This window comes from Stegastes partitus, unplaced genomic scaffold (genome assembly GCF_000690725.1).
Source record: "Stegastes partitus isolate 25-593 unplaced genomic scaffold, Stegastes_partitus-1.0.2 Scaffold1861, whole genome shotgun sequence".
Classification (NCBI taxonomy): Eukaryota; Metazoa; Chordata; class Actinopteri; family Pomacentridae; genus Stegastes; species Stegastes partitus.
In genome coordinates, this window is record NW_007579592.1 from 83988 (window position 1) to 96551 (window position 12564).

General features: G+C 40.2%; 2 protein-coding genes across 3 annotated transcripts in view; one reads left to right on the forward strand and one right to left on the reverse strand.

Moving 5' to 3' along the window:
• Positions 1-6278, forward strand: part of dennd1c (DENN domain containing 1C) — an 11198-nt gene extending 4920 nt beyond the window's left edge. For both annotated transcript variants that reach the window (XM_008302717.1, XM_008302718.1), the window contains 12 exons: positions 132-177; positions 287-388; positions 998-1123; positions 1404-1505; positions 1766-1856; positions 1934-1974; positions 2073-2123; positions 2212-2259; positions 2346-2453; positions 2699-2778; positions 4491-4704; positions 4799-6278. In XM_008302717.1, the coding sequence (XP_008300939.1) occupies positions 132-177; positions 287-388; positions 998-1123; positions 1404-1505; positions 1766-1856; positions 1934-1974; positions 2073-2123; positions 2212-2259; positions 2346-2453; positions 2699-2778; positions 4491-4704; positions 4799-5743 (1954 nt within the window). In that variant the 3' untranslated portion in view covers positions 5744-6278. The remainder of the gene's footprint in view (positions 1-131; positions 178-286; positions 389-997; positions 1124-1403; positions 1506-1765; positions 1857-1933; positions 1975-2072; positions 2124-2211; positions 2260-2345; positions 2454-2698; positions 2779-4490; positions 4705-4798) is intronic.
• A 217-nt stretch (positions 6279-6495) lies between these two features.
• Positions 6496-11848, reverse strand: crb3b (crumbs homolog 3b). Its single transcript, XM_008302719.1, has 2 exons — positions 11396-11848; positions 6496-7212 (listed from the first exon to the last, which is right to left on the reverse strand). The coding sequence occupies exon 2, from the start codon at positions 7198-7200 to the stop codon at positions 6976-6978; it is 225 nt and encodes a 74-aa protein (XP_008300941.1). The 5' UTR covers positions 7201-7212; positions 11396-11848; the 3' UTR covers positions 6496-6975.
• Positions 11849-12564: the final 716 nt, after the last annotated feature.

Here is a 12564-nt window from a genome sequence, read left to right on the forward strand (position 1 = left end):
ATCTATCTATCTATCTATCTATCTATCTATCTATCTATCTATCTATCTATCTATCTATCTATCTATCTATCTATCTATCTATCTATCTATCTATCATCCACTAACAACAGTTTCTCAATTTTTGGTTCCAGTGCACCCATGCCTTACCTAATAGGGGTCCACACCAGCCTGTCTGAGGTAAACTGCTAATTAAAACTATAAACTCACTCAAAAACTATAAATCCTATGAATCCGCTTCATAGCCAGACATTGACCTCTGATCAAACTCTCTGCGTCTGTCTGACAGAAGGTGAGGAGTCGTGGGTTGGAGGAAGTTGTAATTCTTAATGTGGATACAAACACGCTGGAAACCCCGTTTGACGACCTTAAGAGGATACCTTCAGATGTGGTAATAAATACTCTTTGTGTGGGTTTGTGCGACGATACATTAGCCTCTTTGTTGAGAAGTGTGTCTGTGTCACTGAATAAGGAGGTGGTGTTGGTTACGGGGGTCCAGGTGTTATGATGTCCTGTGGAACCCCATAAAATAATCTTGTTAAATAAAACATGAAAATGTCCTTATAGATTGTAAAAAGATAAGGGAAATGAGAGACGTTTTTGATAAATGATGCGATTAAATTCACAGCAGCATGACATTTGTACCCAATCTGTCATGACTTTACACTGTTCCTGATGGTTCCTGGGAATCAGAAAGTATTACTCCTAAGCTGGGACAGTTTTGGGGCAAGAACTGTGGCAGAGGAACCAGATTTAGACCCTGCTACACTCTTAAGTTCCTGTAATGATTTTTTTGTGTCCCTGTAATGTTAGTGATATCAACACATCTAATGACATTTGCTAGCTTCCTCTTCTCACATATGCACTACACTATGAGCAACGTGATAAAGTGACAAAAGGTTTGATCATCTTATGCACTCCTCTTCTCTTCATTGTGTACCGTGGTTTTACTCGTTATTACTGAGCAGTGTCACGGATATGAATGTAAACATGTGTCCAGATGTCCGGGCTGAAGGTGTGTTTGAAGCGTCAGGCGGTGTCACCCGGCTGTGGTGTCTCTCGGGCCTTCCTCAGAGCTCAGGCTTTGCTGTTTGGAGGCTACAGGGATGCACTGCAAGGTCACGAGGTCGGTTACTTAAGGAAAGACTTGTGGCGTGCTTTTAAAAAATGTCAAATAACAACAGTGGAGGAAAAGATTAATAGTATTATTTGCTCTTTTTCAAGCATTTAAAAGCTGAAAGGATTCTTGTTGGAAATCCTCTTTGGTGTTATTTCAATGATTTAAAGTGTTTGTAAGCTGCAGCTCTACTTGCCTGCTTGATTAAGACTCTAGATCTGTGTCTATATTCGGGACTAATTCGTATTTTGCTAAGCCCATTGCTTTCGCTGTCTGTTTCTCATTGCAGGAAGATGAAATATGTTTCTGCGAAACACTGTTTTTAGATCACAAGTCTTCCAGTATGAAGCAGTTCCTGCAGAGTGCGGTTCATTTACAGTTCTTTAAACAGGTAAGCAGTGCCCTCTGCTGGACACATGCAGATTTATAATGCAGGTGTTGCTGCTGATCTGTGTTTTTATTTTAGACCTGGTGTTTTAAATGTTTTGCATGACTTAACCCACATAATTGTATGTTAATAAGTTTAATCTTAGTCAGCGGGAGAAAGCCATCCTCATGTTACTGCAAATGAGTGAGATTTTTGTCTTTTAAATTAATAAAAAAACTGACCAAAATTTGTTTTTGTTTGTTTGTCTTTTGCTCGGTTGTCAGTTTATTGATAGTCGCTTGGACATTCTGAACAAAGGAAAGGAACTAGATGACCTCTTTGAAGAGGAGATAATAAAATGTGAAACAGCAGCAGGTGTGTATCTATATGTGTGTGTGTACTGTTGTTTATACCACATGTCTTTATTCATTTCTATTTCTGTGTTTTTGTAGGAAGAGGCAAATCCTATCAACAGTTAGTTGGTAATTTAAAGGTAAGTCTTTTAAATCTTCCATGAAACACTATTCAGTTTGTTCCATCTTGTTTAAAAAAATAATAAAATGTAATATGAATGCATTTGGTCTTTGACAGAAAGGGGGAGGAGCTTTCATCCTCACCATGAAGTCTAAAGCAAACATGGGGGTGAGTACAGACTTTTTGCTCAAAGAAGGAGATGTTTGTGCTGCACAGGTGGATTCTGTTACTGATCTGTTTTCATATTCTCTACTAGGCCAAAGGTCTCACCAAGTCCGGTTTGAAAAACCTGCTGATGCACAAGGTGGGTTTGTGTTTATGTGGGTACATGCTTTGATTCATACCACCTCTGCTGCGCTCTAATACTTTGTCCTTGTGGGTCTAATGCAGGTCCATCAAGAAGAATACACCCTGCAGAGAGGTGGCTCGATAACACACCGTCGTGTCCAATCTGACTGCTTACAGAACCGACTACCAATCACACAGCACTTTGGAAAGGTGACAACCCACATTCCATTTTCATGCAAGTCTCTTTAATTTCAATGTCTCATTAATCGAAACAAACAATTCACATATATCCTCATCATGGTCTGTCTGCATATTCTACTGCCCTATTATGCTTGTTTGTGCTATCTTGTATCTTTTATTGCTTCATTTCTGTTGCTTGTGTATCTCTAAAAACATTTGTCGCAATTTTGTTGGCTGCTGTACCTTTGCTTTGCTACTGTGCTGCCTCATGTCAGTCACGTCCCCGTCGGCCTGTTCACAAACAGACTCCCAGAGACAAGGAAAACATGAAGGACACTGGAGACACATCAGATGGGTGAGCAGAGATGGAAAGTTACTGAGTACTTTTATTCAAGTATTGTACTTTAGTACACTTTAAGGTACTTGTACTTTACCTGAGTATTTTTATTTTCGTCTACTCGATACATTTCTAAAGAAAATAGAGTTCTTGTTTACTCAGTTTTATTTATCTGACAGCCACAGTTACCAGCTACTTTTTCAGATCAGGATTTTGTTTTGCAGATAGTATTTAGAACCCTTCACTTTTTGTACATTTTTCTATTCTGTGTATTTCGTTTCAAATAGATAAAATTGGCATTTTAGCCGTTCAGTCTATCAAAAATCAAACCGAACTCTCTAGTTTCCAAAAGTATTCAGATCCTCCGAATGGTTGTCAGGTGCAGCCTGTTTATTTTATCATTGAGAACCTCTCTAGAAGTTTAATAGAGTCCACCTATTGCAAACTAAGCTGACTGGGCATAATTTAGAAAGGTACTATATAAAAGTTCAAACAATTAAGGATGAAAGCCAAAGCATGAAGTCCCCCAGAACTCTGTGCATACCACTGTAATATAATTGTGGACAGCCGGACATCAGGCCAAAAGCATTAAACCATTTCAAGCTCTGATGAGCACCATGACCTCAATAATCGTAAAACTGAAGTATGGGCTCTTCCCAGAGTTGGTCGTCCAGCCTTTTTGGTAAACAAGCAAGTAAATCCTTGGTGACCAAGAATCCAACAGTCACTTCAACAGAGCTTTAGAAGTCCTTTGCAGAGATGGTAGAAGCTGCTGCAAGGAAGACCATCTCAACAGCAATTATCAATCCAATCTTTATGGCTGAACAGCTAAATGGCGGCCACTTTGAGTAAAACAAACAGGACAGCCTATTTTGAGTTTATGAAAGGGCTTTTAAAGGGCTCTGAAAGTACAGACTTTTTGGTCTGATTCTTTGGCATGATAAAATCAAGTCTTTAGGCAAAGTTCTGCGCATTATGTCTGGAGAACACCAGGTACTGCTCATTACTACTCATCAACTGATAGCAGTCTACTGTGAGGTATGGTGGTGGCAGCATCATGCTATGTTGGTGCCTTTAAATGACCAGTGACTTGGTTGAGGTGTGTATTTACGTTGTCGTTATAGGTTGTTTCTTGGGGCTTCATGGTCAAACAGCAATTTAAATTAAACCTACAGCACATAGGGTGTTCTCTCATATTACCTGTTGTGACTATTTGTCCTTTGTAAGCATCTCAAACTTTAAACTAACTGGCCTCTGATGCACCACAGCGGAACGAAAGGTTCAGTGTGCATTAAGATTTTTTTTCTTTCTTCTTAAAAGAACAATGCCTTCCATTTGCAGTGCTAAATGTGGCTTATAGCCTAATTAATAGAAAACAAACAGCTAGCAAAAGAAGCTATTTGCCATAAATCAAAACCCATCAACATAGTTCCTATATTATCATATTCATCTTAACTATTTTATACTTGATTTTTAAGTAGTTTAAATGTACCGACTGAGTCATGCTTCATAATAGGGCTTTTAGCTTCTGTATTTTTAGCGTATTTGATAATAATCCTAATATACTACTATTTAAGAATGCAGAATTTGCAGATTTACATTGAATTACTGCAACTCTTACTTAAAGAATCTGTGTACTTGTTCCATTGTTGTGTATGAGATACAGAGACCTAAAGAAAATGTATTTTTTCTTGTTTGTGCTATTTTGCTTGTCATTTGTTTGGTGTCAGACCTGTGCCCGGGCCTGTGGTCGAGGATGACTCTGACCTGAAGGATGATGAAGAAGAAGGGGAAGATTCACTGCTGTGTGACCCAGAGGAGATGGATCTTCTTGGGGAGATCTTTGACACACTCAGCTCCCGGAGCTCCCACGAGCGTGGCCTTCTGTACGGCACTCGCAGCCTGGATCTGTTTGGACCAGACAGCCACGACTTTATCATGAAGGTAAGGAAATGAGGAGGGGACACAAACACACACACACACGTAAAAATATGCATCACATTTAATGCAATTTCTAATCTGAGTCTGTGTTTTCCAGCACGGTCCAGCCAACCCCAGCCAGGAGAGCCTGTCTCTGTCCATGAGCGGCAGTGAAAGCCTGCACAGCTGGAATCTGGAAACAACAGAGGAATTGTCAGACCTGACTGAGGACTCTGACTGGCTGTGCCTGGACACCAGCGTACCAGAGGAAGACAGGACAGAGAGTCTGCTGACAGCATGTGAGAAAGAAGAGCAAGAAAGGGGGCAGAGGCAGGACGGAGAGGAACGGGAAGAAGTGAAGGTAGCAATAAATGGGAACCGAAAAGAAATAGATGACAAGAATAACATTAAGGAAGTAAAATCAGAAGAAGCGAGAGAAAAAGATCAGGAAAAGAAAGTGAGTTTAGGCGAGGACCCTGTAAGTGAAATGGCTGAGAAACGAGAGAACGAAAGTTTGGAAGAAGCTGTGGGACAAGAGACGGACAGAGGAACAAGTGAAATGCAAAAGATTGTGTCAAGAGAAGAAGAGATCCAGGAGAAGAAAAGCAAAGAAGTGGGAGACTCTTTACACAAACTTGTTAAACTGAATCCCAGCTCTGTGGAGGAGCAGCAACGACATGAGGCAAATCCAGAAACTACAGTCCCTCCTGAGCCTCAGAGGCTCGCTGCTGACCTTAAACCTCCAGCAGGTCAGGAACGAAAGAGCGAAGAAGCAGCAAGAACAGAGGAGCAAGAGGTACGACAGATCCGCTCTCCTCCTAAAGTGCAATCTGCTGTGGAGCGCTTCCAGTCTCAAGCGTCCAGCCCAAGCTTCCAGGTGAAGTCCAGGACCAAGGCCTTGTCTGAACCTCCGACACCTTCCAGCGTATTTCGAAGCAGGGAGGGCGCACAAACTCACCTGCCGTGTGACTTACCCCACACAAACAACCGCTCGGAGGCACCTGAAGAAGAGGAACGGCCTGCAATCAAAGTGTCTGAACTGAAGAAGAGATTCGAGGCTTAAAGGACGAGGCTGCTTCCAGTTGTTTGTTAATGTCAACAAATTCTATGAAAAGACTGAAGTGATGTATGTGCCTCCACATTTCTCCTGCGCATCTGTGACTCTGTGTGTTCCTGTTGAGGTTATAAATATTTAAAACCGGTCACAGCTATATTGCTTCATTTTAAAGAAGGGCTCAGTCAATTCCTATTTCAGCATTTATCAGGGGGATATTTTTTAAGATTTGGTGCTCTTGTGAGTATTAATGGCAGCAGGACGGAGTCATAACAAACTACAGTATTTTCCCACGGTAATTAACAAACGTGTTCCCCAGTGATGCTCATTCATGTTTTTAACAATTCTCTTTTTTCTGCAGTATTTCTTGACAATAACAAACACAGAATATCGCCAGACTTCTTTTAGGGGTCATTTTTGCAATATTTATACAGATTTTGATGTTTCTCTGAATACTGTTTGACTAATAAAATGGTGACATGCACTTAGAATTAAGAGCGCTAGGAACAAATGACTGAAATAAAACAAAATCTGTGCCAGTGAGGACAATGAATGTTTTACTCATTACCTACTGAAATACAAACGTCTAAGTGTTTGAGAGATACGTTTCGACAAAAACTGACACATTCTGAGGACAATTGTTACACTTTTGGTAACTGTTCACATAGAATCTGAATAAATAACCTAATAAACTAAACATTTTGAAGCTTTTTCTCCCTTAATTTTAAGATGCTGGAAAAACAGAGCTGTGGCACTTGGTGTAGACATTTGTCGGTTTATTCACGTAACACCTTGTGTACCATACAAACATTTTTTTTATTTTTTTTTATGTTTTCTATGAAAATGTGCTTCTCAGAACTTGATATAAAAGTGCATCACAGTTATCAGTGTTTTTAATCAATATTCTTCATAGTTGGAGAGGGTGTAAAAAGATATATCTTTACATAAATACACAGAACACACATTGCAGTGAAAAACATGCTAACCTGCACACAAATACAAAATATACTTCAGACAATGTTCCTCATGTGACAGAATAAAAGAAGTGACTTGTTTGGATAATACCAGTGAGCAGACCTCATGTTAAATAGCTCCTTTCTTCCTGGAGCGACAGAGTCGATCAGTCCGGTGCAAAAGACAAACATGGATGATCCCACAGCAGCACAGGGACATCAGAAAACAGGAGTTATCCATCCACAGCTTCACAAAGTGACGGTAAAAAGCACGCAAGGCCGCTTTGACTAAATGAGACGTTCCTCTTTGGGCAACGGCAGCGGCAGGCCGGGTTTTTCACAACCGCCCCCTCCTGTCTGTTTCTTCTCCTCGGCGCTGGGCCTGTAGGTTCCCTCCATCCGTCTTTTCTTCCTGATGACACACAGCAGCAGCAGCAAAGTCAAACTGAGCAGCGACGCCACAGTGGAGACAAACGCCGACACAGCAGGTGAGATCAGCACCTGCGTCGCCATGGTGACAGAGGGCTAGGTGAGGGGGAAAAAAAACACACAGACTGTCAGTAAATGTATAACTTTAGATCAAACATTTAAAAGAAGAAGTTTTACTGGTCTGTAGTGTCTTTCTGAACATTTCATGCAGTTTCCTGGAAAGAACTGTGTTATTTGGTGCTAAATGGAAATAATCCATCCATCCATTATCTATACACTGCTTAATCCTCACTAGGGTCGCGGGGGGGCTGAAGCCTATTCCAGGCAACTTAGGGTGAAGGCAGGGGACACCCTGGACAGGTCACCAGTCTACCGCAGGGCTACACTTAGAGACAGACAACCAAGCACACTCACACCTACAGACAATTTTGAATCACCAGTTAACCTCAACATGTTTTTGGACTGTGTGGGAGGAAGCTGGAGAACCCGGAGAGAACCCACGCTGCACTGGGAGAGAATGCAAACTCCACGCAGAAAGATTCCGGTGCCCCCACCGGGACGCGAATCGGCAACCTTTTTGCTGCGAGGCAACAGTGCTACCAACTGCGCCACCCTGCAGCCCTAAATGGAAATAATGTCACCTTTAAATCAGGAACGGGTCAAATAACTCTGTAAAAATGTGAAATGTGACTACATGAACACATTAGTTCCTAATAATAACTGACTTATATATAAATATTGTCATGAGTTTAGGTTTTGTTTTGAAGAAATTCACATTTTTAATAGTAATTTGAAGCAAAACACATGATTCGTTTTTTACTGCTATAAACTGCTACACAGGTATAGCAGACCAGATTATTATATTCCAGATTATAAACCAGCCTAGCCTGCTTTATTGTGGCTTAGGCCAAACTACACTATTGCTCATTTCCACCACAAGTACAAACAACAAATGCTGCTGCAGCACAGAAGATCAATATCAAATGAAACTCTGGCATTTTGGCCAATTATACCATCGGGGCGCTGCATTCTTTGTGACAAGATTATTGGTTAATTACAACAAGGCTGTTATAAATATGATTCTGTAGTCTGTGTTGCTATGTTTTCATTTTTATTTGACCTTATTTTACCAGGTAAAATTGTGTGAAAACCAGTTCCCATTTGCAAACATGACCTGGACAAGAGGCGCCAACAGGAACAAATACACGTGTAAATTACAGACACAAATAGACACATAAACATAACATAGAACAAAAGTAAACAAGTAAGAAGCATGGGAGCATGTGCATGTGAGCGAGACAAGATGTGCATGAGGTGTAAGAAAGTGTGCGTGTAGATATAAGTATAAGTAAAAGTAAAGTCCAGTGTGATCAGCAGGAGCAACGGTCAACTACAATCTATTGGACTTGAAGCTTGAAGGTGGTGAGTGGAGTCAGAGGTACATGTTTGAGGGTGTTTTGTAAGGTGCTGCAGTCATTAGCTGCTGCAAAGCGAAAGGAGTAACGGCCAAAAATAGTAGAAGTGAGCTTGATGTGTTCACTAGACCTAGTATGATAAGGATTATGTGTGACGTGAAGAAGAAGGGACAGGTAGGGAGGTGTCTTGGACAGAATTGACATGTAAACGAAATGAAACCAGTGGTGAAGCAGCCGAGTATGAAGGGAGGACTACCTCACCAATTTAGAGAGGTCGCAGTGGTGAGTATGGAAGGGTGCATTAGTGGCAAAGCGGATGGCTGAGTGATAAAGAGTGTCCAGTTTTTTGAGCACGGCGCTTGGGGCCATTTTGTAAATGATGTCGCCATAATCCAGAATCGGGAGTATTGTCATCGCGACACATAAATATGGACTTACAAGGGAAAAATAGCAAAAACATGTTCACATTTTACTGACCAAATGTTGATTTTACCTCCCCTTTGCTGTGACCAAGACATTGAATTTTTCAAAGTTTCCATATGAGAGCATTTCATGAAAAAACGTCAAAATCCTGTCAAACTGGACTGTTAAAGCACACACAAAAGATCTTTTTCCAATTACTGTATGCTCACATACTGCACACATTTTTCTAAGGTTTAATATTTCCGAAAAGTTGCATTTGTTATAGATGTGTATCCTTGAAATAATTTGTGTATCTGAGTGTGAGGGGGATAATCTGGCCTCGGCAGGTCTAAAATAGCACAGTCCAAATAATACTAAGGCGTATAAACATGACTAGGCTGGAATATATCTGGGGTATAGCACAGATTAGGTACTTTAAACACAGGTGTAGTCTGAGCAGGGCTGTATTTTATCCTGTTACACCAGGATTATGTCACATGAGACTGTTCCGGCTGAACTCGGCTCCCTGAGGAACAGAAAGTATCGATGTGGCCTACGCAGTTTGTGTTCTTACATCCGGACCAAAACAGCTTCAGCGGGACAAAAATAGGAGTGGGGCATCTAAAAAAGAGAAATAGCATTTTATTTTATAACACAATTGGTCTACAAAAAGGCACAATTTTTAATATGTAATGACTTATTGTTTCTTACTGACAATGATTCCCTTTATTAAATACTGTGGCTGCTACTTCCTGGATCAAATAAAAATAGAATTTGGTAATGAAAATATCAGAATATCCACAAGCTAAACCTAAAATATTGGGATTACTATTAGAGGAGTCAAAGAAAAGCAGGAGATATTCATGTTTGAGAAGCTGAGTTAAGGTTTTTGTTGCAATAGATAAATCATCACATTTCTTTCCAGTTTTTACCTTCAAGTTTGTATTTTCATTTTCTTACATGAAAATGTAGAAAAATGTTGATGCGGACCGCTAAAGCAGATGGAAATAAAGAATCACAAAGCTGCTCAATCTTAAAACTCACCATAATCCTATTTAAAACAGCTGGATGACCTTCTTGACCCTGAATGCAACATAACTGTCGAGGAATTGTGCTTCTTTCAGACCTGAGAGTGCTCTGAATACCAGGAGAGACACCTCATCTATTAACATGTTAAGCATCTCTGCCATTATTTAGACAGGACAAGAACGATGGCAATGCACATTAGCTGCAGGTGAGTCACACGACAGTCCTTCTGAGAAAATGGAACAGCATTGTTTTACGTACTTGAAACAGACAAATACGTCGCAGTGCAAACATCCTTCAGTATATTGCAGTCCAACACAAAAACGCTACAAAGTGTGGAAGCAGATCTGAGTTTTTCTGACTTATTTGACACCCACAATAAAACACTGACTATATATCTGGAGTATAGAGCCGGTACGTTAGCTTGCATTCCCAAAATGCCAGAAATCCACCTCAGATACTTTCCTGAATAAAAAGCATTAGAGCTGAAAAGATCAGTTCAATAATCTATCAATGGAAAATTAACCTGAAGTCATTGTAATACCAAATAATATCAAAAACATGCTTTTCCCTGCCTTTTAATTCATTCATTTATTCATTCCACTTTGATTTAAAGAGCACATTGAGGTATGAAAGCCTCGTATATAATGTAGTCGAGTACGAGGATAAAAGAATAAAAGAACACACATAAGAAATGTCAAAAATGCAAAGTTGGTAAACTCATAAAAACACAATTTAAAGCTTTTAAAAAACAATTGAGTCATCTTAAACAAGAGCAGCTGAAAAACAAAAGACAAAAATGAGTCAAGCTTTGGATTGTTCTCCAGGTTAGGAGCACAGTCGCTGCTTGTTTCCCCTTTTTTGTTACAATAAATTTAATTTATTAGACTATGGTTTATTACATTACCATTATTTAGCTTTAGGATTAAATTTAAACTAGAAACTAGTCATTTTTGTTGTAACACAAATTACTGACATTTATTGGATCCAGCTTCTCAAATGGGAGGAACTGCTGGTTTTATTTGTCTCCTGTGATAATAAACTGAATATTATGGAGTCTTGGATTGTTTGTTGAACAATTGAAAACAACAGTGGATTTAAAGACAATCTTTTCTTATTTATTTATTGTACAATATTCTGACAGTTTATAATGCAACTATTTGCTAAATATAGTTGACAATAAGTAGCTGACTATGTGTTGTAGGCCTGAAATGTTTCAGTTAAATGTACTGAAATTATTATAATATAAATATAAAATTCTTGTTAGCCTCTTTTGCCAGCCTCAAATAAGAAAATAATCAGAATTTGCTGGGTTTATGCACTTAGTGCATAAATTAGCTTAGAAATCTTATGAATGGGAGTGTGGGGAGGAAATCCCCTGTCTGAACCGTAAAGCGAAGAAAACTGCAAGAAAGCCATAAAAAAAAAATACTCACCACAAACTTCCTGAGAGTGCAAGCGAGAGTCGCTTTCCTTGAAGTAATTTAAGTTTAATTTCCCTCCTAATCCGACATCCTGTACCAATACCACAGCTTCACACCACCACAGGCGGACGGACGACCTCTCTCAGCGGAATGCGGCTCCACCTGCTCCACCTGTCGGACCGGTGTGTCTCCTGCTCCGGTGAGTCTTCTTCTGCTGCTGCTGACAGGTGAAACCACCTCCGAGGTGAACAAACGAAACGAAGGACTGCAGACTCGGAAACTGTTCGTGTTGTAGCTCAACTAGGCCTCTCAGAGCGTTGCCTCCTTTAACGGGAGAAAAGTGATGAATTCCGGTAGTTACCTGTCGGTTACTGAGCGTCCAGGTGAGACGAGCTCCGGTGACTCCCGGTTTAAAGCGACACACTCCGAGAAACCAGCATAAATCGTGATCCGGTAACCAGGTGTCGACGTGCGGGCTGCATATCTGAAACTATTTTCTTCTTCCCACGCTCACCTGCCGGTCCGATATGCTAATGAACCCGGTCACGTGTCCAGTCTGCGCCAATCAGAAACGGCTGCTTACATTTCTTCCTCTTTCTCCACTACATTGTTTAAGTTCCTTTTTTTTGTTTTTAACATTTAACGTATTTGTTGTTTCACCACCTTTTTATTAAATTTGTGTCTTGGTGGTATGCAGCACTTGGATTGGTGTTGTTTGCTTTGACAAGCACAAATCATCAATCAGTCTGATATCAGGAAGGGTCAGGTTTAATAATTACAGACTGAAGGCCTTGTGCAGGCTTAGAAATCTGTCAGTGCAGGACAAGCTGCCTTTGTGCTCTTTCAATATTACTTATAAAACAAACGTTGTTTGTGTGCAAATAGCAGGAGTCCTGATGTGCAGAACAAAGACGTCGTCTGACTGCTCCGGGCTGAACCTGGTCTTATCAGACGCTAAAAAGAAAGTAAGAATGAGTCATCTAGATAAAAAGTTTACGGCAAATGAAAAGGAAGTAAAGCTTTTGAGGGACTGAATTTAATTCTCAAGCATATTTGCTGTGTGAAAGTGTAAGAAATCAAAGTTATCCTAAAAGGAAAGGCGTGAAATGACCTGTTAAAATGCAACAAAATGTAAAGCTAGGAGACTGGTGAATATGTGGACGTTCACAAAATCTTCTAAA